Raw genomic sequence first — 23301 nt, 5'->3', positions numbered from 1 at the left:
CAGGGCATCCTGGGTGGCTTAGCGGTTTAGCACCGCCTTCAGCCCAGGGCCTGCCTGATCCTGGAGAGCTGGGATCGAGTCCCATGTCAGGCTCCCTGCATGGAACCTGCTTCTCCCTCTGCCTGTGGCTCTGCCTCTCTCTCTCTCTCTCTCTCTGTCTCTCATGAATAAATAAATAAAATCTTAAAAAAAAAAAAAAGTCACTTAACTGACTGAGTCACCCAGACATCTTATCTTGGACTTTCAATAGTAATTATACACATTATGGGGATCCCTGGGTGGCTCAGCGGGTTAGCGCCTGCCTTTGGCCCAGGGCGCAATCCTGAAGTCCCGGGATCGAGTTCCGCGTCGGGCTCTCGGCATAGAGCCTGCTTCTCCCTCCTCCTGTGTCTCTGCCTCCCTCCCTCTCTCTCTCTCTTTCTCTATCATAAATAAATAAATCTTTAAAAAAATAATAATAATTATACACATTAGTCATCACTTTTTACATATGTCATAAATTGAGCTTTGAAATGCATAGTTATCTCTTTGCTATAAGTAGCAATTGAGTTTTAAGAATAATTTTTTTAAAGATTTTATTTATTTGATGGCACAAGCAGGGAGAGCCGGAGAGGGAGAAGCAGGGAGCCCAATGTGGGGCTCAATTCCCGGGACCCTGGGATCGTGATCTGAGCCAAGGCAGACACTTAACTGACTGAGCCACCGAGGCACCCCAAAAATTGTTTTTAATTAATGGCAAAGACCTTAGTTTATTACATTCAAGTGCATGTTTAGTTACCCTGATCTTAGGAATAAACAACTTGTCAATTGAGTGACTGATACTAATATTTAAACACTTTTTAGACCAGGGATCAATAGTGGGTTAATTTTTAAAAATTAGTTGAAACAGAGATTCAAAAATAGAATCAAATGGCAGGCATTTTGTTTTATGTTTTCATTTGCCAGTCTTTTGCTCTGGACTCTGATGTCTTTTCTTAGACTACACCTGTCATATCTCTGGCATGCACTGCACCTGCTCATCTCAGTGTCATTTTGGCTCTTTAATGACTACAAAGGGCTTAACAAACATTTGTAAAGCAGTTTGATACCAGTTCTAGGTTTTCCCAATTTTTTTAAACCTACTAAATTTGACAGTAGTTTTCAGGCAACTTGCCTCTATCTAAAGCATCTAGCCTGGCTTGGGCAGGACCAGTTACTTCTTTCCACAGTCACATTTCATCTCTATAATGAAACCCACAAGCTCTAGTGGCAGAACAGGATTGGAAAGGACAGTTGGTGGGCATTCAGTTGCGGTGAACTTGAAACCAAGAGGAACTTAGGAACCATAAACTCACTCAGGCTGAGCGCACCAGACCACATGGCAGGGTACAGAAAGCACTGGTAGTCTGCCCAGGTAGCTGTCTCACTGGACCCCATTACAGTGTCTGCTGTACACACATGTGGATGGATGGAAATCTTCAAGAGGGGCTCAAGAACCTGTTTCCCTAACTTCATCATCCCAGAACCCTTTTGTTTTCCCACAGAATACCTTGCATGGTTCACAGAATGTCTTGAGAAACACTGACTTGCAGCTACTTTTTCAGAACAATTTTCTGTCAGTCTCAAATCAAGTTTCTCTTTGTTTTGTAGGCTCCTGGGGAAACAGACTGGTCTGGCTCCTGATACTCCATTCTTGGACCCCTGCCTACCCCTAGACATCAAAGATGAAATCCAACAAAACGGACAGACCATGTACCTCCGGGGAACAGGAGATTTTGACCTGTGTCGAGAGACCATCCAGCCTTTCATGAATAAAACGAATGAGACACAGACCTCTCTCAACGGGGTCTACCAGCCCCCAATTCACTTCCAGAACAGTGAATTCTATGGCTTTTCGGAGTTCTACTATTGCACTGAGGATGTGTTACGAATGGGTGGGGACTACAATGCTGCTACTTTTACTAAAGCTGCAAAGGTAACCTTCAAACAAACCCTCTTCTCTCCTGCATGCTTTTGAGAGACTGGTGTAGATAATGGCACCTTATGTCCCTCCTGCATATTTAGAAGCCCAGCTCAAGAGAAGGGGGAGGTGGAGGGTGAAGGGGTGTAGTATAGCCTGTTGGGGATCCTGTTCCCTTGGTGAGCAGGAGACATAGTCCCAGCAGGAGTCAGAAGTCCACGGTGAGCTGACTTTTGCCACCACTGCATGAGCCACTCTGATCATCAGTGGCTTCTAGATGACAGACTTGAATACTTCTGGGTAATAACGTAGCCACTATCTGGCCATACTCCTGGCAGCCTTCCTGTCCCTCAGTTCTCTTGTTGGCCACTGCCTTTCTGATAGTTTCTTAGGCTCTTTCAGCGGTTCCCCTCCTTTACACCCCTTAAACCTTGGTGATCCTAGACTTCCACCCTTGGCACTTGTATCTTCAGGCTTTTGGATGGTCTCATCCATGCTCATGGTTCACTGGTACTGCCTGTCAAAAGAGGCTCCAGTCCTGACCCTGCCTACTAGATATCATGACCCAAAACAAACGCACCATTTTCTCTCTATTCCCCTCATTCTGTGATATTGTCTGGGTTAATGGCATCCCTTGACCATCCAGTCCACCTCCCAAAACTCAGAAGTTCTAGACTTCCTCCTGCCATTCATTCCCTCCTCGCTGTACAGCCCCTATTATCAGTCAGCAAACTCATTATTTTACGGATAATCATTTCTCAAAGCCCCTCCTACTTTTTGTCGTGCTCTCACTGCTCTCGTGAGGCCTGCATCTGTCACCTGTGCTACTGCAGGATCTTCCCAGTTGGGAAGATCTTCTTGCCTCTGGTTCCCTCCATTGTTCATCCCTCATGCCACTCCCAGAGAGTTCTGTCTGAAACACGAGTGCCATCTCCTCTCCTGTTTACAGTCTTCAGCGGCTTCCTTTTGTATCAGGATAAATCGCAAATGCCTTAGCATGTCCCTAGTCTCCCGGGAGCCTCGTCTCCCTGCCTAGCACATCCTTATGATAATCACAGCGAGCATCTCTTCTTTTCCTCGGTACCCAGGCTGCTTCCATCTTGTCTTCACGGTGTCTCCTCTGTCCTGAAGGTCTGTCCTCCCCTCTCACCCCAGACCAGGTGCTGTTCTGTGTTGCCTCTTGCACTTTCACCATCTCTCAGAGCCTCAGTTTCTTCCTCCTTTGAGATAAGAAGTGTAATCCTAGCCATGCCAACGAGTGGTTCTAAGTATTACGTTTAGAAAAGGCACTTAGTGCTCAATAAATGTTAGTTATGGATATTATTACAAATAATTTCAGAAAAAGATGGCACCTTTTTCCTTTCTGAAGACAGGCCTTTGTAATGATATCAGCGTTCCCAGAATCTTGTACTGTGCAGCCGCAAACATAGGTACCCACTCCGAACTAAAGTCCCACTTCACTTTTCTGAAAGCGTATGCCTGTCACAGGCAGTCACACAGCGGGAGACTGAGCACTTTCGAAGAGGGTGGCTATGGGCAGTGAAATTCTCTGTATAACAGTAATTTTGACAGCATTTTAAGACCGAATGAGCCCTGTCTGTGCTGATCAGTAAGTATTTGCTGGATGCTTGTGCATCTCATCTTTACATTACACATGGAAGTTAAGCTTGTGTTACTTAATTGTTATGAATATGAATTGGGTAAACCCTTTTTTAAAATGAACATAGCATTTAGCCTTTACCAAATGATTTATTTACGGTGAAATTTCTTCCAGGATTATTGTGCAACAAAGTGGTCGATCTTGCGGGAACGTTTTGACCGCGGACTCTACGCCTCACATGCTGATCTCCATAGGCTAAAGTAAGCAGTGGGTGGCTGAGCCCACACGGTTTCCAGAAACCATGTAGCAGTGGTAGCCGCTGGCTTGCCACACCCTGCTTTTGCATCCTCATCCTTCACTGTTTCTCCTCACCCACCCTTGGCTCCTTTCCAGTGGGACAACAGATACTTATGTCCAGATATACCTTATGGGTTTTTATTCAGTTTTGCTTTCCTTCCACCTGGAGTGCCCCTGTTCTTCCCTTGCTTGTTGAATCCCTGGCCAGACCTCAGAGTCAGGTCAGGATCTATCCCTTTCAAGTCTCCCCCTGCCCATTCAGTCAGACTCCATTACTCTGTCCAACTCCAGAGCACGCATATGTCTCCCCAGTGGCATTTATCAGATTCCACCCTATTTCATAATTATTTGTTGCTTTTTTAAAATCCTGTCATTATAAGTCATTTAAGTATGCTGGCTATCCTGTTTTTTGTTATATCTCATTACTAACTTAGCTCAGCACTTTGCAATAAGTAAGCCTCTGATAAGTATTTAGAACCATAGAGTATCAGAGCTGCAAAGGACCCTTCAGGCTTTTCATTTTATAATAAAGTAACCTAGGTCCAAAGAAGTTGGAGCTTACTCAGTGTTTATCAGAGAGTAAATCCCAGAATGCCCAAGAAAAAACATCTGTCACAGCAGTGTATTAAATCATACTGAGACAAAGTGTCCTGAGCTACTGAGTTTGACAGGTGAACTGTTGTGGGACAAGGGGCAAGTAAATCAGCTGGAAGTGCATGTAATTGGTTCAGCTGCTCGGAATGCTGGCCTGGTGAAGCCTGTGCACCCGCCCCTGGGTCTCGGGGGAAGGCTGTCTCACTGCACGGTTCAGTGTGACCAGTAAATGAATCCCGCTTACATTTGTGCTTGGTGTTCATAGGTACCAGTGCTTCAAATCTGCTTGGATGTTCGAGGTGTTTCATAAGGGCTTTTCATTTCCTGTCAACTATAAAAATTTAAAGACCGCCTTACAAGTTTACGACAAGGAGGTTCAGTGGACGCTTGGAGCAATCCTTTACAGGACCCGTTTTTTACCCTTAAGGTACGGCTCTGAATTTGGTAACAAGAATCAAAAGATAGGCCCCTCTGCAGTTATGACACAACGTGGTGGCTGTGGTGTGCGGATGTTTGGGGTGTGCACTGGCTATGGGCAGGACTGTAGAGGCAGTGAAGTTTGACTCTGGTCTTTCCCACCAGCACTTGCTTCCCACATCACCTGTCCCATCATATACAGCATGAAAGTGTTGTTCTTTGCCTTTATGGTTTTGGACTCCTTCTCAAAATGTTTTTAAGGTATAAAATAAATAACAGGTTAGCATCTACCTTTGGCTCAGGTCATGATCCTGGGGTTCTTAGGCTCCCTGCTTAGCAGGGAGTCTGCTTCTCCCTCTCCCCTCTACTCCTCCTCCCTGCTTGTTCTCTCTTCGTTTCAAATAAACAAATAAATAAAATCTTTACAAAAATAAAAAATAAAAGATTACAGAGGAAACCACTGTATTGAAATACATTTACCGAAGTGCTACAGAAAACATATTTGAAGTATAGTAATAATGTGTTCTTTTTTGTTAATACATGAAATAACCAATTTGGCAGCAGAACTAGTACTCTATCATTTCAGTAGTTTGATGTCTGTATTCATGGTTAGTGGAAATGCCAGTCAGAGATTGATTGGCAAATAAAGGTGGACATTTTTCCCCATTCACGGTCACAGACCTGGCTGTCAGCTGACCCTCCCATAAGATCCCTGGGGGCACTGATAAAGGAGGAATTCGCTTTTGGGTTTTTTTTCCCCGTCATCTAATTGAGCATGTCCCAGCAATCCATATAGCTGCATTACCTGCAAAAATTGTGGCTAATGGGTATTACTGCTCACAGACAGGTGGTCTGATTCCACATTGGCTTCCGTGTGTTAGTAAAACTATCACGGTTCTTTTAAATTTCTCTGATTTTTGTTACCCAAATTATAGTGACAGTAACTGCTGCAGACTAGCGAAAGCACTTTCACGTGGTCTCTTGTTTAATACTTACAGCCACCCTCTGTTAGACCACGTTAACCCCCATTTTAGAGGTAAGGAACGGAGTCCCAGAGACCGAGAAGACAGATTTGTCTGCAGAGCCGAGTCCTCAGCCAGCTCCCATGGGTCCATATCCTGTGCATGATGACATCGCATGCCTGCCTGAGGAGGCCTCTTCTCGCTCACCTGTCGTGTTTGTTTTTGTTTCCATGTGGGCAGAGATATCCAGCAGGAGACCTTCCGGGCCAGTCACGCCCACTGGCGGGGCTTCTCCTTTGTCTACAATCACTACCTGTTCTCAGGCTGCTTCCTGGTAGTCGTGCTCTCCATCCTCCTCTACCTGCTGCGGCTCCGGCGCATTCACAGGCGGACGCTCCGCAGTCCTTCGACTGCCACCGTCTGGCTGGAGGAAGGCCTCCCGTCCCAGAAGATTGCTGGTACCTTATGAACGGGGATTTGAGAGTCCAGGAAGACTTTCTGAAGGAAAAGCCATTTTTGCCTCAGGGTTTCTCCTCTTTATTTTCATTCGGTTTTTTTCCCTTTCCTTTTTGTTCCTTGAAACCCAGACAAAATCCATTGTTTGTAAGCTCTGCTGTCCCAGAGGTAACGCATTTAGCCGTTCTGTATACAGCTTTAAATTGAGGAGCAGGGAAAAGGGAAAATCACTACACTTTTGCTGCATAGGATAGCTACTAAGATTTTTTATTTTTCTTTGAGGTATGTTAAATTTTAAACAGATGCACTTTGATATTGGAGGGAATATGGCAAAGCTGTTTCTATCAGAAAAGGTAGCGCTGTCAAGTGATGCTTTCCCAGAACCAGAACCCAATGACTGAATCATAGTCCTCTTTTTGTCTCTCTCAAAAGCTCTGACCTACACAGGGTAGTGATGTGTGATATCAGATCTATCACTGTAAGTTTTCTTGTAGGCTTAAAAAAAATCAAAGCCATTTCTATCTGAGATAAATATAAGCACCAAGAGGTAACTATTTTTAAAAGTGATAGTCCTAGAAGATGTGAAATAATGACTAGAGCAGTGTGTATGTGTGTGTAAGAGAGAAAGAATGTGTGTGTGAGAGAATCTGGGAGTGTGTGTGTGTGAGGGAGAAAGAACGTATGTGTGAGAATGAGAATGTGTTTGTGTGAGATGTTTGTGTGTGTGAAAGAATGTGTGTAAGAGAATATGTATATGTGTATGTGAGAAAGAATGTGTATGTGTGTGAGAGAATGTGTGTGTGAGAGAAATGTTTATGAAAGATGAGAAAATGCAATGCTCTTTTAAAAACACACTTTAAAAAACAAAAACACACACACTTTAGAATTTACTGTTTATTTCTTTTAATGTCAAAAAATCCCCATTATCATTATCTTTCCTGACCACAGGTAATGACTTTCTCAGTCCCACCTTTCAGCAGCCTTAGAATATTATGCCTTTGAGTGAGTTGGAAAATTCATCAAGTTTCACTGGTTTTGATGTCATTAGAACTGGAACTAGTGCCTACTGACAGGCAGACACATCAGCGTTTCTTAGTGGTACATTTTTGCTGGTTTAATTGCACTCCAGTTTCTTCCAGCTTCAAGTTGGTGTTCCCCTCCGTAATGAAAAATGGTCTCAGTGGTTTTACCTTGGAGATTGTGTACTTAGCTTGACACGTTGTCTTTATTCTGGTCTTGGTTGGGGCTCTGGTGGTAATGCCACTGTAAATCCAGACTAAGAGAAAAGTCTGACATTAATAGAAGAAATAAACTCACATTTTGAGAAAACAAGTTTGACGTTTTAAACAAAAACCTAAGGAGGACAGCTGGATTGGCATATGTGAGATCAGTTGTTTTTCACCTATTCATTTAGTTTAGAAGTTTAGGAATTCTCATACCTAGATTTTTTAGGGGAAGTTCTTTTTGTGAGTGTGTGTGTGTGTGTGTGTGTGTGTGCATGCACGCTATTTCTTAGCCCCAGAACAGTTAAATTTGTCTGGTTGGCAACATATGTATATTTTGAGAACCATCAGCTGCTTTTCCAGACATCATTCATTAGAGAAAAAGGGTTCAGACCCTGAAGCCCTTATTTAACTTAAAAAAATTGCATTTTTATGTTTATTAACTATTTAAAACATAGCATATATTTTAAGCATATTGATGATTTGAAAAGATCACAAATATATAAAAGAAATGCAAATTCTCTTACTCTGCTCTTCAAAGTGAATATTCAATAGTGAGAAAGTTATGGGTAGAATATTTGTGTCTCAGATATACAGAAGGTTAGAGGAGCTATGTGGTGGTACAGCCCCTGCTGTGTGGTCTTGTGTCAGAATGGAGGTAAATGTCCCTGTGGAAGATCCAGCTTCTGAAACGCTGATCCTCAGCTATTTAAGTGCTTGATCCCTGGTAAACACTGTTCCTTACCAAGACCCAGCCACAGGTGAGCTGTGTCTTAGATACCCCAGAAGTAGAGTGAGTTGCTGTGCTTCCCCTTGAAACCTCAGACAGTGTTTCTTCTGCAGACTGTGTGGCATTAGTGGCAAAGAGGAAGTGTGTTTACACTTGAGCTTTTCTACTGCCAACCACTGGGAATAGTAACCTGGAAACGAAACTCCTCCGATTCCTGAAGTATGTGCTTTTTTACCTTTAAAGTCAAGGCAAGGATTAGCAAGCATAGACCCAGATTTAAATGGGCCTTAATTAAGATTTCCTACCATAAATAGCCACTTTTTCAATAAAGGGTGCCAATTTGGTCCAGCTCTGTACTGTTTGCGGAGCAGAATCGAGAAAAACAGATCTGCTTTTATGCCTGGTTTGTGGATCCCTCTGCAAGCACCTACCTAACTCTCCAAAAGAAATCCCCAAATCAGTGTTCTGAGACCCAAACAAACTTCTACATTACATAGCTAAGTGCCCATGTTCCCCTGCCAAGGAACTCCCTGGAGCAGGGCTTGGCAAACTTGGCCACAGGGAAAGCCTAGAAGCCCTTGAACTGAGAATGGTTTTTTAGTTTTGGAAGGGTTGTTAAAAGAAATTAGAAAGGTGGGGGGGAGGAGGCAAAGAATATGCAAAGAGACACATGTGACCTATAGAGGCTAAAATATTTACTAAATGTCCCTTTATGGACATCCATTACTTGTTGATGTTCATGGACCCCTGCTCAAGAAGGCATATGCATTGGCATTCTCTTAATTCAGGAAGCTAGTTACTGTTTGTGGGGACAAAGACAGGCAAGAGAAGTGACCAAACTTCAGTCTTAAAATATTTGTGTATGCATCATAATCGCACTTATCTAAGTTATTTTCAAGAACCATTTTCTAATAAGCCAGCAAACATGCCCTCCTTCCCCAGATTTAAAAAGCGCTGTTCCAAGTACTCACCATGTGGTGTTGGGAGGTCTGCAATCTCGAGAGGACTGAACATGGGTCTTTCTGATGCAGGGGAGGGCCAGGGTGAAAGGCAGGTCCTCGAGGAGCTTACTTCAGGAGAATTCATATCAAGGGCTGGTCAAGAAGGCAGGGAACTCAGAATACTTGAAGTAAGAAGCAAAAGAAATTAGACTGGTGGAAATTTGCTAATAGCCTTGTGGAAGAAAAACACTCTGTGTTGAGCCTTGCTGGAAGTGTGCTACAGGAAATACTGTTGTCCTATCCTCAGTACTGTGCGATGCTTCTTTCTAAACCTTCCAAGGACACTAGCAAAGATTTTACTGTCCGTTGGAGGACATTACAGTAAAAGTACAAACACATACCCATTTGAACCAGTGCTTTTTGCTTATTTTTGCCCTAAACTGCAAGCCTTAGGCCTGGGGGTAAGCTGGAGAGGTACCTGCAGCTAGGCCCGGCCCCTCTGGAGGCTGGGAGAGTCACTTGTTCACTACCTGTTTCCACATCTGCACACTCAGGTAGGCAAACTCTAGATTGATAGGTATTTAAATTTTAAATATCAGGCCTACATAGAATAGTTTTCCTTAGAAGAAGCATGCATCACTTAGCAAGAAACTCAAAAAGGCAAATGTGTTTTCTAAGCTTTTAAAAAAATCAGCTTTACGATTTTGTGTGGTTATGTGCAATGCAGCAAAACTACCTACACGTAAATTATTTCGTTATTTATTTCTTTCTTCCATGTTTCATTTTTTATGATTTTTTTTCCTGTTCTGTAATGAATGATGTGACCAGCCCAGGAAATTCTTTGTTCTGTTACTGAGATGATATTTTACAGTTAAGAATTACAAAACTTGAGATCTTTAAATGTTTTTTTATTATTATTAAAATAATGTTTTCCATTCAAGGTAAGAATAATTATCTTTGGGGTATTGTGGTAGTGTATCATTTCCGTGTTTGGCCATCTCACGTTGCCAGACGTATACGCAGATGGCTGTCAAGAGCCAATAAAATGAAAGCTCATCCACTGGCCCATAGACTCTGTGTGAACTTGCTTTCTTACCACTAAAATAGGTTTTTCTCTCCCGTTTGAACCTTGTTACCTGTTAGAATGCTTAGTTGAACTTGAATCTAAATTCGGTAAAATAAATCGTCTGAGTCTGACCGCAAACTCTGCATTTGCTGTATTTATGTGCTTGTAATGAAGCACTGTTGTCTGTATTCTGGAGGGAGGATTCTTTGTCCAGCAGCACAAAAGTCAAATATTTCCCCAGGAGAAATATTTACCAAGGTGTAATACCCACCTGTGTGTCAACAATAAAGGTCGTTCTGAGACAAATGTTGCTAGGGTTATCGTTTTTAAAATAACTATTAACCATTAATATAGCCCAGAAACTGAAATTAACCAACTTTAACACATTTTCCCTTAAAACTGTAAAATCAAATGTAGACTTTACATTATACAATTCTTCAGTTAGATCTAGTCTTAAAGTCATTGGCTTATTTCCAGACAACTGTGAATGTCACTGTTTGTGTTACTAGTAAGTAACTATTAGAAACTCTTTCAGCTGTCTGAGAACATATCAACAGAGGTTTTCCCCGGCTGGGGGGGTGTGGAGTGCTGCTGAGGCATAACCCAAAAACACACAATAGAGACAGAAGGAGAGGGAAGGGACCAGCTGTTGACAACAAAAAGAAGAGCCTAGGGATCCCTGGGTGGCGCAGCGGTTTGGCGCCTGCCTTTGGCCCAGGGCGCGATCCTGGAGACCCGGGATCGAATCCCACATCGGGCTCCCGGTGCATGGAGCCTGCTTCTCCCTCTGCCTGTGTCTCTGCCTCTCTCTCTCTCTCTGACTATCATAAATAAATTAATTAAAAAAAAAAAACAAAAACAAAAAGAAGAGCCTAGGACATACGTACAAGCGGGGTGAGGGACCAGCAGGGCAAAACGGTAGTGCAGGGCAAGCACAGAAGCACGGGGCTTGGAAGGCCAAGAATGGGGTGATAATGTTAAAAGAGAATTTAATTTCTGAGGCAGTTCGGTAAATGTAGGTCTTTGGGCCTCAGGGTAAATACATGAAAATATTTAAGGCATCTGAAGATGTCTCAACTTTACTCTGCTTGATTGAAGAGAAGGAAGTACCTGTTTCTAACGGCTGCAGGTGTTAACAGGCCTGAAAGGTAGTGGGTTGGGGATTTTTGTTTGTTATCTGTTTCCATTTGTCCCGTGAATCTGGAATGCACCAGCAGCGCTCGCTCTCTCGCTCTCTCTCTCTCTCTCTCTTTTTCTCTCTTTGAGATCCCGAAACACTAATGGTTTGCACAGAGGGGTTTTGGCGCTCACACTGGTCTGGGAGCAGAGACGCGAACGTCATCTCTATCAGAGTCAGACTGTCTCCTTATGGAAAGGTCACCAGAGGACAAAGGAGTGTCCTCTTATCCCAAAGGGCCACTTGGCAGATGGGGCCGTTGCCTGGAGCATTAGCGCCTGCAGGAAATCAGATACCTCGAGGTGTGTCCCAGCCCCACCTCATCTGGTTGCCTGCCTGAGAGGCTCGGCCTGCCATCTCACCTCCTCGTAACAAAAGAAGAGGTGACCTGTTAAGGTATTTTCATTTGTTCTTAACAAGCAGTTCCTGCTGCCTGGTGCAGTGTTGCCTCTATTACTACATCCATTAAGGCGGATGAAGCCCTGCCACAGCCCAGACGGGGGCTGGTTTGGCCTCCCCTCTTTGCCCTTCACCCTTGATCGTGTTTGGCAGGTGAATTACTTCTGGGCTCCAGACTTCACGGCCACTTAAATGTTTCTATCAACAGCCCGTTGTGTGTTAGAGACCCAAATAAGAAGCCTCAGAGAAAACCCAGCCTTTGGAAGGATTTCTGCCCTGAGAAAAATACTTGAAGGCTCCTCAGGGAGCATAATGGTGATGGTCACAAAAGACGGGCCTCTTACTTATCTAAATACGTAAACTCAACTGAATGGAGGGAAAAGACGGCTTTTTTTTTTTCCTCCTGAAAAAAAGGAAAAGGGGAAAGAATTGGTCTGTGACCAGGTCATCAGAAGACAGAGTGCCTTCCTCATTCCCGGTGTGGGACTGCCTCTTTCACTGTATTATCTCTAAGTGCCCAGGCCAGCTATTCCCAGTGTTCTCACAGGCTTATAATTGGTAGTTTTGATACCACCTTTCGCCTTTTTGGCCTCCATGGCAATCAAAATTTGAAGTGGGCAATTTTGAAAAAAAAAAAAGTGAAGAGGGCAATTTTGGAAAGATGAATCCTGTTCTTGCCTGTATTTCACAGCTTCAACTCCAGGGACCATACCTTGCACTTCCTCCAAAGATTCCATCTTTTCCACCCGACACAAGCTTTATTTATTACTTAGATCTGAGATTCAAAAAGACTGAGATGCTTAAATATTTAATGGATTCTGCTTATCCTCGTTCAGTTTTTTATTTTGGTCATGGCAGCACTAGAGGATTTTCTGGAATTTCCTGGCCTTTCTCCATTCTGTTCAAATTACATGTTTAAATCACCTCCAGCCTTTTGTGGCCCTATGGTCCATCAGTGTGCCTGTTCACCCTCAACCTCCTTGCACATGAATCCTGATGTGTTTACTTTCTGTGTTTTTGTATTTATAACTAACCCAGTGAAGAAATACTTTGTAGCCTATAGGTTTTCCTAAATATTTGTCCTAATCAAAATCTGGTTTCTTTGCCACATCACTTTAGGTTTCTAGAGTTTGCAAAGTAAATCTTTTTACAAATCTTTCACTCTCGGTGCACTTTCTTCTTTGAGGATTGCTGAGCTTCATGCATCTTAGAGGCACAGGCCTCTCAGGAATCTGTCCACTTCCTCCTGCCACCATGAAGTTTGCTAAGGGAGTGTTGCATTTTAGAGCTATGTTTAGAAAAACTTAGGAAAATCAAAGTTACTTCAAGTGGCTTCCTTTCTTCTTAACCCATTCAGTCCTGAAGAAAAGGAAAAAGAAACCCCAGAATCCGGTAGAAATGAGTAGGGGCAAAGAAAGATGAATGTTTCCCAAAGCCCAGCTTAGAGGAATTAATTTCTGTATATTGATCTTATTCTAAACATAATTTCAGAATTTTTTTTTTACTCTAAATTATCCTTAAAAGTCTGTCACTTTCTAACTACAAACCTCCCTCCCCCACCTAAAGCATCAAATGTAAGAGAGACAGGATGAATAAGGAGGCGCCTGGGTGGCTCAGTCAGTTGAGTGTCTGCCTTCGACTCAAGTCATGATCCCAGGGTCCTGGGATTGGGTCCCACATTGGGCTCCCTGCTCAGTGGAGAACCTGCTTCTCCCTCTCCCTTACCTGCTCCCACTCCTGCTCCCCCTGCTTGTGCTCTCTCTCTCTCTCTCTCTCTGTCAAATAAAATCTTAAAAAAAAAAAAAAAAAGAGGGTGAATAAGGAAATACCAGAAGAGGGGTGCCTGGGTGGCTCAGTCAATTGAGCATCTACCTTCCACTCAAGTCATGATCCCATGGTCCTGAGATGGAGCCTCACATTGGGCTCCCTGCTTAGTGGCGAATCTGCTTCTCTCCCTCTCTGCCTCTCCCTCTGTCCCTCCCCTACTTGTGCTCTCCCTCTCAGACTCTCTGTCTCTCAAATAAATAAAATCTTAAAAGAAAAAAAAAAACCCAGAAGTAAGGATTTCTGTTCACTAGTCATCAGTCAAAGCTAACAGATGGCAGACCGAGAAGGTATTTGCAGTGACTAAAATTGACAAGGGATTAATACATATTTACAAGGATTCTTACAAATCCACAAGAAAAAGTCAAGAAAAGTGGGCTATGGGTCTTAATAGGTGGTTCTCAGAAGGGCGGGCCCAAATGGTTAACAAGAAGAGATAAATGCAGGAGCCAGAGAAATGCAAATGAAAATAAAGAGTCCCTCGAATGCCATACTTTAAGGGTCAGTCATGATGTGGGGACAGTAACTTCTGTATTGCTGCCAGTGAGGTAAACCGCCGCAGGCACTCTAGAAAGAGAGGTGGAGGCACTTTAAAGTAGGCTGTTCGCATGTCCAAGGGCCAGTGCTCCCCACAGCAATGTCTGTCCTGAGCCAAAGGGCGGCTACAGAAGGATGCTCCCAACAGTGTTACTCAAGCTTCCGTTGCTGGAGGGAAGCAAGGTCTTGGATAAGTAAGTGGCAGGGGCTGGCAATGGATGACTATGCAGCTGTTAAAAACAATGACCTAGAGGTAAATACAGCAACATGGGTGGTCCTTAAAAATAGTATTGGACACTTAGCAAAGAAACGAGATTTGTAGCATAATGCCATTTACGTAACCATGGCACACAACACCGTGTCACGAGGATACTCAGTATATGTCTGTTGTGTCTATGGAACATTAAAATGGATGTTTTGAGGATACAGATTGGTTCTGGATGGTTCTGGAAAGAGGACTAAGAATAAAGCTGGTCTTGGTTTTCAACTGGCCAACCGCACCTGTTTGCCCAGTCTTCCCTGGTTTAAGTACTGACAGCCTCACATCCCAGTAAAAAGCCTCAGTTCAGGGCCAATGGGGATGGTTAGTTACCCCATTCCCACCCTGTCTCTTCAACATGGCAGCCTTGAAAAACATTCAGATAATGACTCTTGGCAGTATCCAGCCAGTTGTCTATTTCACTCAAAGGAAGAACCAAAATTTTTGCAATGGCCTAGGGGCATACACACTATGCTTCCCCCAACCCCACATCTCTCTGACCACCTGTAATTTCTCTCCCTGGCTCACTCTGCTTCAGCCCCACTGGCCTTGGGACCTCAATGACTCACTGCCCCAAGAAGGCCCACCTGGCCACCTGCTTAAAACTGATACTCCTTCCTCTCCCAGCACTTCCCATCCTCCTTACTGTGCTTTCATTCCCACCCCCCCCCCCATGGTACCGCCTTCCAGCATACTCTATATTCATTATGTTCATTGTGAATCTCTCTACTAGAATGTAATCCATGGGGACAGAGGGTTTCTGTGTTCATTTTGGTGTTCTCTCCCTAGGATCTGATACATAGTAAAGGCTCAATAAACATTTGTGGAATGAAAGAAAAAAGATCCTTGTGGGAAGGGGAAACTGTGGGCTGAGAACCAAGGAATATGCTTCACTCCACCTTCTGCCCCTGGGGTGTGGGACAGGAAGCAGGACTCAGACTCCTTCCTTTATTGAGGGAAAGTGCTTCCTGTACAGAATCACCCCAACAGGATAATAGTGGTCTCCGATGTGCCTGGCAGGCCATTTATTTATTTATTTATTTATTAAATTTTATTTATTTCTTTTTCTTTTTTTTTAATTTTTTTTTTATTTATTTATGATAGTCACAGAGAGAGAGAGAGAGGCAGAGACATAGGCAGATGGAGAAGCAGGCTCCATGCACCGGGAGCCCGACGTGGGATTCGATCCCGGGTCTCCAGGATCGCGCCCTGGGCCAAAGACAGGCACTAAACCGCTGCGCCACCCAGGGATCCCCTGGCAGGCTATTTAAACACTTTATTGGGCAGCCCGGGTAGCTCAGTGGTTTAGTGCCGCCTGCAGCCCGGGGTGTGATCCTGGAGACCCGGAATCGAGTCCTGTATCAGGCTCCCCGCATGGAGCCTGCTTCTCCCTCAGCCTGTGTCTCTGCCTCTCTCTCTCTCTCTGTCTCTCATGAATAAATAAATAAAATCTTAAAAAAAGAAAAAAACACTTTACGTAATCCTGGAGGCAACATCATGAGGAGCTGCATTTATTACTCTCATAGGTGGAGAAATGAAGAGGTTACATAACGTGCCCATAGCTACACAGCTAGCAAGTAGGGAGCTGGAGTTTGGAACCAGAAGCCTGGCTCATGTCTACTCTAGAGCTACACTGGCTGGTATGGCACATGAAATATGGCCAGTCCCTCCAGTGAGATGGACCGTAAATGCAAAATATACACGAGATTTCAAAGACTCAGCACAAAAAAATTAAGTAAAATATCTCAATTTATTTATATTGGTTACATAAGACATAATATTTTGGCTATATTGGGTTAAATAAAAGATCAATGCCATCTATTTTTAGTTTTTTAATATGGACACTAGAAACTTAAGTTACTTGTACACTTATGTTTTCATTGGACAGCACTGCTCTAGGCCCTCCTCAGAGCAAGGTCCGGGGACCAGTGGCATCGGTATCACAGAGGCCTGACAGATGTGCCAAATCAGGGCTGGTCCCAGACCTCCTGAGCCAGAGTCTTCCTCTTACAAGGTCTCTGGGTGTTTCGTAATGCACAGCGAAGGTTGAGACGAGCTGCTCCAGACAAGGAGTTAGAAAATTTCTCACCAAAGGGCCAGATAGTAAATACATCAGCTTTGCAGACTATATGACTTTTGTCCAAAACTTCACTCTGCTTTTACAGTGTGAAATGTGTCATGGACCATACGTAACTGAATGGCTTTGTTCCAATAAAACTTTTTTTTCTTTACAAAAAGCAATGGTAGGCCATTCCCTCCCGTGGGCAGTAGTTTTACAGTGTCTACTCTAGACTCTATTATATGCTGGGGCGAATTTTAAGAAAACACAGCCTGCCTCCAAGATCCCATTCTCTGCCTTTCATTTCCTTCCAGACTCCTCTCGAGAGTTACAGACCCAGATTTCTGTTTCCTACCAGACGTTACTTAGGTGTCCCACAGGATCCTGAAACTCTTGTCCAAATATGAACCCTTCCTCCCCCACACCTCCTCTCTCTATGCACCAGCTGGTAACTCAGACCAGAAACCTGGAAACATTCTAGATCATGTCTTACTGCGTTCTCTCTCCATCTAATCAGTCACCAATCAAGGATCAGATCCACTATTTTTCTTGGGTATAAGTTTCCAGCTGCAGCCTCAGCCATCCTATCTGGGTAGCTTGCCTGGGTAGCGCGCTGGACCAGGGAGGGGCCTGAGTGGCGGGTGTGGGGCAGGCCCCTGATCAGGGACCCGGTCCACCTGCTGACCAGCTGCAGAAAGAGACGTCGCCACCTAGTGGCTGCTCTAACTCCCAGGCGCTCTGGCTCCTTGTGAGAACCTGAACTGGCCTCCTGAAGAAGCAACGTATCCTTTGTAACATGATCACAACCTAAAGGTACTCATTTTATGGGTAGAAATCCAGAAATGTCGTGTGAATTGTACAAGGTGATAGAGATAGTAAATAAGAAGGCTTCCAGGCTGTTGCTTTGACTCCACTGTGAGTGGGGAACCCAAGGGACGTGATAATGGAAGCAGGTAGCTTCTGGGCATAATGCTGGGTGTTTCCACTGCTTGCTCACCAGAGCAGAGGTTGGCCGGAGATGACCTGGGGAGCTGAGGTTGAGTGTGACAGGCCCTTACCTCACTCCCACACAAAGGTGTCCTGAGCCATGGTGGTGAGGTGTGAGCGGCAGGCTAGCAAGAAATTCACTGCAGGTCAACACACTGGCATAGCAGGTACCTTAGATTCCAGTGGCTGCCCTAACAAATGACCACAAATTCAGGTGGCTTAAAACAAAAATTTACTCTCATAGTTCTGGAGATTGAAAGTCCACCCTCCCCACCCAGGCTCTGGAGACAGGGCCTTTCTCACCTCTTTCTAGCCTCCAGTTGCTTGAAATGCTTGGCACCCCTGGCTGTGGCAGGCTCACTCCAGCCCTGCCCCCATCTTCACATGGCCTTCTTTCCTGGGGCTCTTCTGTGTCTCCGGATCTCTCCTGACAAGGACACTCACCATGTAGGGCCTACCCTAATTCAGTACAATCTCATTGTAGGTCCATTACATCTTCCAAGACTGATTTCTAAACAAAGTCAGGTTCACAGGTCCTGGTGTTAGGACCTCATCGCATCTTTATGGGGAATAGAACTTGACCCGCAACAGTGGGGGATCATTTATCAAGCATCTTCCAAGAAGAAATGGTTCTGGAGATGACATGGTTAATCAGACTCAGAAATGTAGGGAAGCCAGTGTGAGAAATGGGCAAATTCACTATGGCAGTAGATTTTAATACTATTCCTACTTATTAATAGAACAATCAGCAAAAATCAGTTTACTACACTTGAATAACACGCCAAAGAAACTTAATGTAGGAAAGTGTATAGAACACACACTTTTCAAGCTGCATGTGGAACATTTACAAAATTCAAGCTTAAAAATAAATAAATAAATAAACAGATAAATAAATAAATAAATAAATAAATACAAAAATTTAAGCTTAACAAATTTTGAGCAACTCCTTTCACACCAGCCACATTGTCTGACCACAATCCCATTATGTCAGAAATTCATAACAAAAGACAATTTTTTAAACTCTTAATATTTGAAAAATGAAAACAATCCATGTTCTAAGAAGAAACGATTCTAAGTTCTAAGCAATCCATGTACCAAAGAAGAAACCATTTTGAGAGCTAGAGAATAATTAGAACTGACCATTAATGAGATACTACATCTGAAAACTTCCTGGGTATGGCTAATGTGCTTAAGAAGAACATTTATAGCCTTAAAATGTATACATTAGAAAGGCATAAGTGATAAAGTTTAATAAAGTAGAAAAAAGGATAACAATGAAAAAATAGAATACAGCAAATAATAAGCATAGAAATGGATCAGCAAAACCAAAATTCCATGCTTTGAAAACACGGATACAGTGAACAAATCTTTAGCAAAATTGTTCAAGAAAGAAAGAGAAGGCACAAATAAACAATAATTGAATCAAAGAGATATGACTACAGATAAAGCAGATATTAAAAAGATTAAGAAAATTATGAATATATCAATGCCACTATGCTTAAAAACTTGGGTGAAATGATGAAAATCCCATACAATTACAACTTTTCCAAAACTGATGCAAGGAGAAATAAGGAACTTGAATAGTCCAACATTCATAAAGGGATGGATTAGTAATTTAAAATCTTCTCACTGGACCAGGTACTTTCATAGGAAAATTCTACCAATATTCAAAGAACAGATAATTCCTGTCTTATGCAAACTTTCCCAGATAATACGAAATAGAGGGAACAGTCCTCAACTCCTTGTGTGAGGCTAGCCCATGCTAAAACCAGGAAGGAAACAGAAAAACTAAGAAATGTATTTCTGTAATTCAATACCTTTATTAAAGACAAAGATCACATCAACTGGTACAAGAAATACATGTGACAAAATTCAACATAACTGAAATAATAAAATCTGTGGACAAACAAGGAACAGAAGAGAGCTCCCTGACCCCATTAAAGGTTATGTACTATAGCCTGCAGCCAGCCTAATTCATAATGGTGAAAAGTTACACACTCTCTCTACAATCAGAAACAAAACTAGGATTCCCACTACAACCACCTCTATTCAGCCTCTTACTGAATGACCAGGTCTGTTCATGAGGCCAAAGCAAACAAACAAAATTATAAGAACTGGAAAGGAAGAAATAAAAGCATCACTTTTCACAAATGATATGCTTGCCTACATGGATTCTAATAAAAGAATATTTATTTATTTGAATTGATAAGAGACCTAGCAAGGTTTTTTTTTTTAATTTTTTTTATTTATTTATTTATGATAGTCACAGAGAGAGAGAGAGAGAGAGAGAGAGAGAGGCAGAGACACAGGCAGAGGGAGAAGCAGGCTCCATGCACCGGGAGCCCAACGTGGGATTTGATCCCGGGTCTCCAAGATTGTGCCCTGGGCCAAAGGCAGGCGCTAAACCACTGCGCCACCCAGGGATCCCGCAAAGTTTTAATATCCAAAGTGCAATTGCATTTCTATACATTGGCAACAGAATTAGAAAATGCAATTTGAAAAATGCCTGTTATAACAGCAATAAAAATGTAAAGAGCTTAGAATAAATCTACCAAAACATGAGCAAGAGCAAGACCTTTACAGAAAAAAAATTATACAATTTCAACAAGAAACCATAAGGAAGACCAAAAATAAAAAAAAGTCCATATTCATTGGCAAAGATGCTTAAGATATCAATTATAAGAAATCAATTCTCCCCAGACTGATCTAATGGATTCAGTTCAATTCCAAACAAAATTCTAAAAGGGTTTTAAATAGAAAAGCTGATTCTAGAATTTATATGGAGGGACAAATGGTCAAAAATAGCCAAAATAGGGGTGCCTGGGTGGCTCAATTGGTTAAGCATCTGCTTTTGGCTCAGGTCAGGATGCCATGGTCCTGGGATCAAGCCCCCAGTGGGGCTCCCCGCTCAGCCTGGAGTCTGCTTCTCTCTCTCCCTCTGCCCTTCCCCTGCCTGTACTCTCTTGCTCTCTCACTCAAATAAACAAATAAAACCTAAAAAACAAAGAAGAATTGCCAAAATACTGTAAAAAAATAAAGGTCAGACTTTTACTGCAATGTTGTTGTGTCATGTCATATCATTACATGTTGCATCATGCTAATCTTTGGGGGAGTGTAGCAGTGGTACTGTGCTCCTTCCGGGGCTCATCATCTTTGCTTTGTCTCCCCATGGCTGGGACCACTTGCCAAGTAGGGATGGTCTTCTGGTTCAGTGTCACTGCAGGGTGTTCACTGAACCTGAAATACAGCTGGTTGACATGCCTAAATTTGAACACATCCAGCAAGATGAGAAAATTAAGACAAATGTTTAATTAATTAGGTTAAGGAATTTTTTTTTTTTTTTTTTTTTTTTGCATCAGATTGGCAAACCTTCAAAACTGGTGCCATCCAATTCTGGTGAGGGAATGGCAAAATAAGCGGGCACTCTCATATGTACTGTTTCCTTGTGGGAATATGAATTGTTACAATCTTTGGGGTAAGTAATAGATAGTATCAACTAAAGTTTAAAATACTCATCCCAGGGGCACCTGGGTGGCTCAGTGTTTCAGTGTCTGCCTTCAGCTCAGATTGTGATCCCCCGGTCCTAGGATCAAGTCCCACAATGGGTTTCCCGTGGGGAGCCTGCTTCTCCCTCTGCCTATGTCTCTGCCTCTCTCTGTGTCTCTCATGAATAAATAAAATCTTAAAAAAAAAAAACTCATCCTTTTTGTCTAGGTCATCCCACTCCTAGAAGTCTGTTCTATAGTAATAAAAACGTGTGTGTTGGGTGGCACCTGGGTGGCACAGTTGATGAATCATGGGACTCTTGGTTTTAGCTCATGTCTGGGTCTCAGGGTCATGAGATGGAGCTCTGCATCAGGCTCTGAGCTCAGCGGGGAGTCTGCTTGAGACTCTCTCTCCCACTGCCCCTCCCTTCTGTGTCCCTGCAGGTGTGCGCAAGTACACACATGCGCCTTCTCTCTCTCAAATAAATAAATCTTTTAAAATGTCTGTATATTGCAGGATTTATAACTGACATTCCTGAGCTTTCATGATGTAGCCAGGTGTGGTTCTCCCGACTATACACTCCTCATGTGCATAACCTCATTTAATCCCTACAACAATCCCACAAAGCGGGAGTTATTACTGTTCCCATATTTCACGTAAGGAAATGAAACTCAAGTCTAGCAGCTTGATAAAGCACATAGCTAGGGTGAAACTAGGATTCCAACCTAGGCAATCTGTCTCCATAGCGAACACTCCTAAACACAGAATTGCTTGTAATCACAAAAATGGAATCATCTGAATGCTCATGCACAGCAGAATGAATGGTTGAATAAATCATGAAACCTCCATGCTACCAAACATTACAGCTATTCAAAGGAGTGAGTTAGGTCTAAATAATACATTTGAACCTTTGAAGCTGTCGTTGATACATTTTTAAGTAGATGAGCAAGTTTCTGGTAATTCATATATTATTAAACTATTTCAAAAATATATGACCCATTTTTATATATTTGTATGATACAGCAAACAATGAAGCTAATATTAACATTGGGGGCTATATTTGTTACTAATATCTTCTAGTTTGTAGCTTGTAGTCTCACTTTCTTTTTTTTAATAATAAATTTATTTTTTATTGGTGTTCAATTTGCCAACATACAGAATAACACCCAGTGCTCATCCCGTCAAGTGCCCCCCTCAGTGCCCGTCACCCATTCACCCCCACCCCCGCCCTCCTCCCCTTCTACCACCCCTGGTTTGTTTCCCAGAGTTAGGAGTCTTTATGTTCTGTCGCCCTTTCTGATATTTCCTACCCATTTCTTCTCCCTTCCCTTCTATTCCCTTTCACTATTATTTATATTCCCCAAATGAATGAGAACATACAATGTTTGTCCTTCTCCCACTGACTTACTTCACTCAGCATAATACCCTCCAGGTCCATCCACCTCGAAGCAAATGGTGGGTATTTGTCGTTTCTAATGGCTGAGTAATATTCCATTGTATACATAGACCACAGCTTCTTTATCCATTCATCTTTCGAAGGACACCGAGGCTCCTTCCACAGTTTGGCTATTGTGGACATTGCTGCTAGAAACATCGGGGTTCAGGTGTCCCGGCGGGTTCAGGTGTCCCGGCGTTTCATTGGATCTGAATCTTTGGGGTAAATCCCCAACAGTGCAATTGCTGGGTCGCAGGGCAGCTCTATTTTTAACTCTTTGAGGAACCTCCACACAGTTTTCCAGAGTGGCTGCACCAGTTCACATTCCCACCAACAGTGTAAGAGGGTTCCCCTTTCTCCACATCCTCTCTAACATTTGTGGTTTCCTGCCTTGTTAATTTTCCCCATTCTCACTGGTGTGAGGTGGTATCTCATTGTGGTTTTGATCTGTATTTCCCTGATGGCAAGTGATGCAGAGCATTTTCTCATGTGCGTGTTGGCCACGTGTATGTCTTCCTCTATGAGATTTCTGTTCATGTCTTTTGCCCATTTCATGATTGGATTGTTTGGTATTCTCACTTTCTTAAAGCTGTATTTTGATGGACAGAAATTCTTACTTTAAATACAATAAAACGTGTCAATTTGGGGGGGTAGTTTATGCTTTCAGCTTTTAGTTTAAGAAATTCTTCCTCACCTCAACGTTAGAAGGGTAATCCTCTTTACTGTCTTCTAAAAGTTTTTAATTTTTGACTTTGATATTTACGTTATTAATACTCTGGGATTGATTTTGCATATGGTGATAACTGGGAATTTGATTCCATTTCTTCCAAATGGATAACTAAATTTTCCAGCTTAATTTATTAGTACTTTTTTTTCCCTCAGTCATCTGCCTTGACTCTTGTCACAAATCAAA

The 23301-nt window shown here is 42.8% G+C and overlaps 1 protein-coding gene across 2 annotated transcripts in view; it reads left to right on the top strand.

The window, feature by feature from the left end:
* The window catches only part of ENTPD4 (ectonucleoside triphosphate diphosphohydrolase 4), a 35699-nt gene extending 25168 nt beyond the window's left edge, over positions 1 to 10531 (top strand). For both annotated transcript variants that reach the window (XM_026007917.2, XM_026007916.2), the window contains exons 10-13: positions 1630 to 1954; positions 3714 to 3799; positions 4696 to 4857; positions 6050 to 10531. In XM_026007917.2, the coding sequence (XP_025863702.1) occupies positions 1630 to 1954; positions 3714 to 3799; positions 4696 to 4857; positions 6050 to 6278 (802 nt within the window). In that variant the 3' untranslated portion in view covers positions 6279 to 10531. The remainder of the gene's footprint in view (positions 1 to 1629; positions 1955 to 3713; positions 3800 to 4695; positions 4858 to 6049) is intronic.
* The last annotated feature ends 12770 nt before the right edge of the window (positions 10532 to 23301 follow it).

The sequence above is a fragment of the Vulpes vulpes genome, chromosome 9, assembly GCF_048418805.1.
Source record: "Vulpes vulpes isolate BD-2025 chromosome 9, VulVul3, whole genome shotgun sequence".
NCBI classification, from domain to species: Eukaryota; Metazoa; Chordata; class Mammalia; order Carnivora; family Canidae; genus Vulpes; species Vulpes vulpes.
Note: the sequence above shows the minus strand (reverse complement) of the source record. Positions and strands in the feature narration are given on the sequence as shown.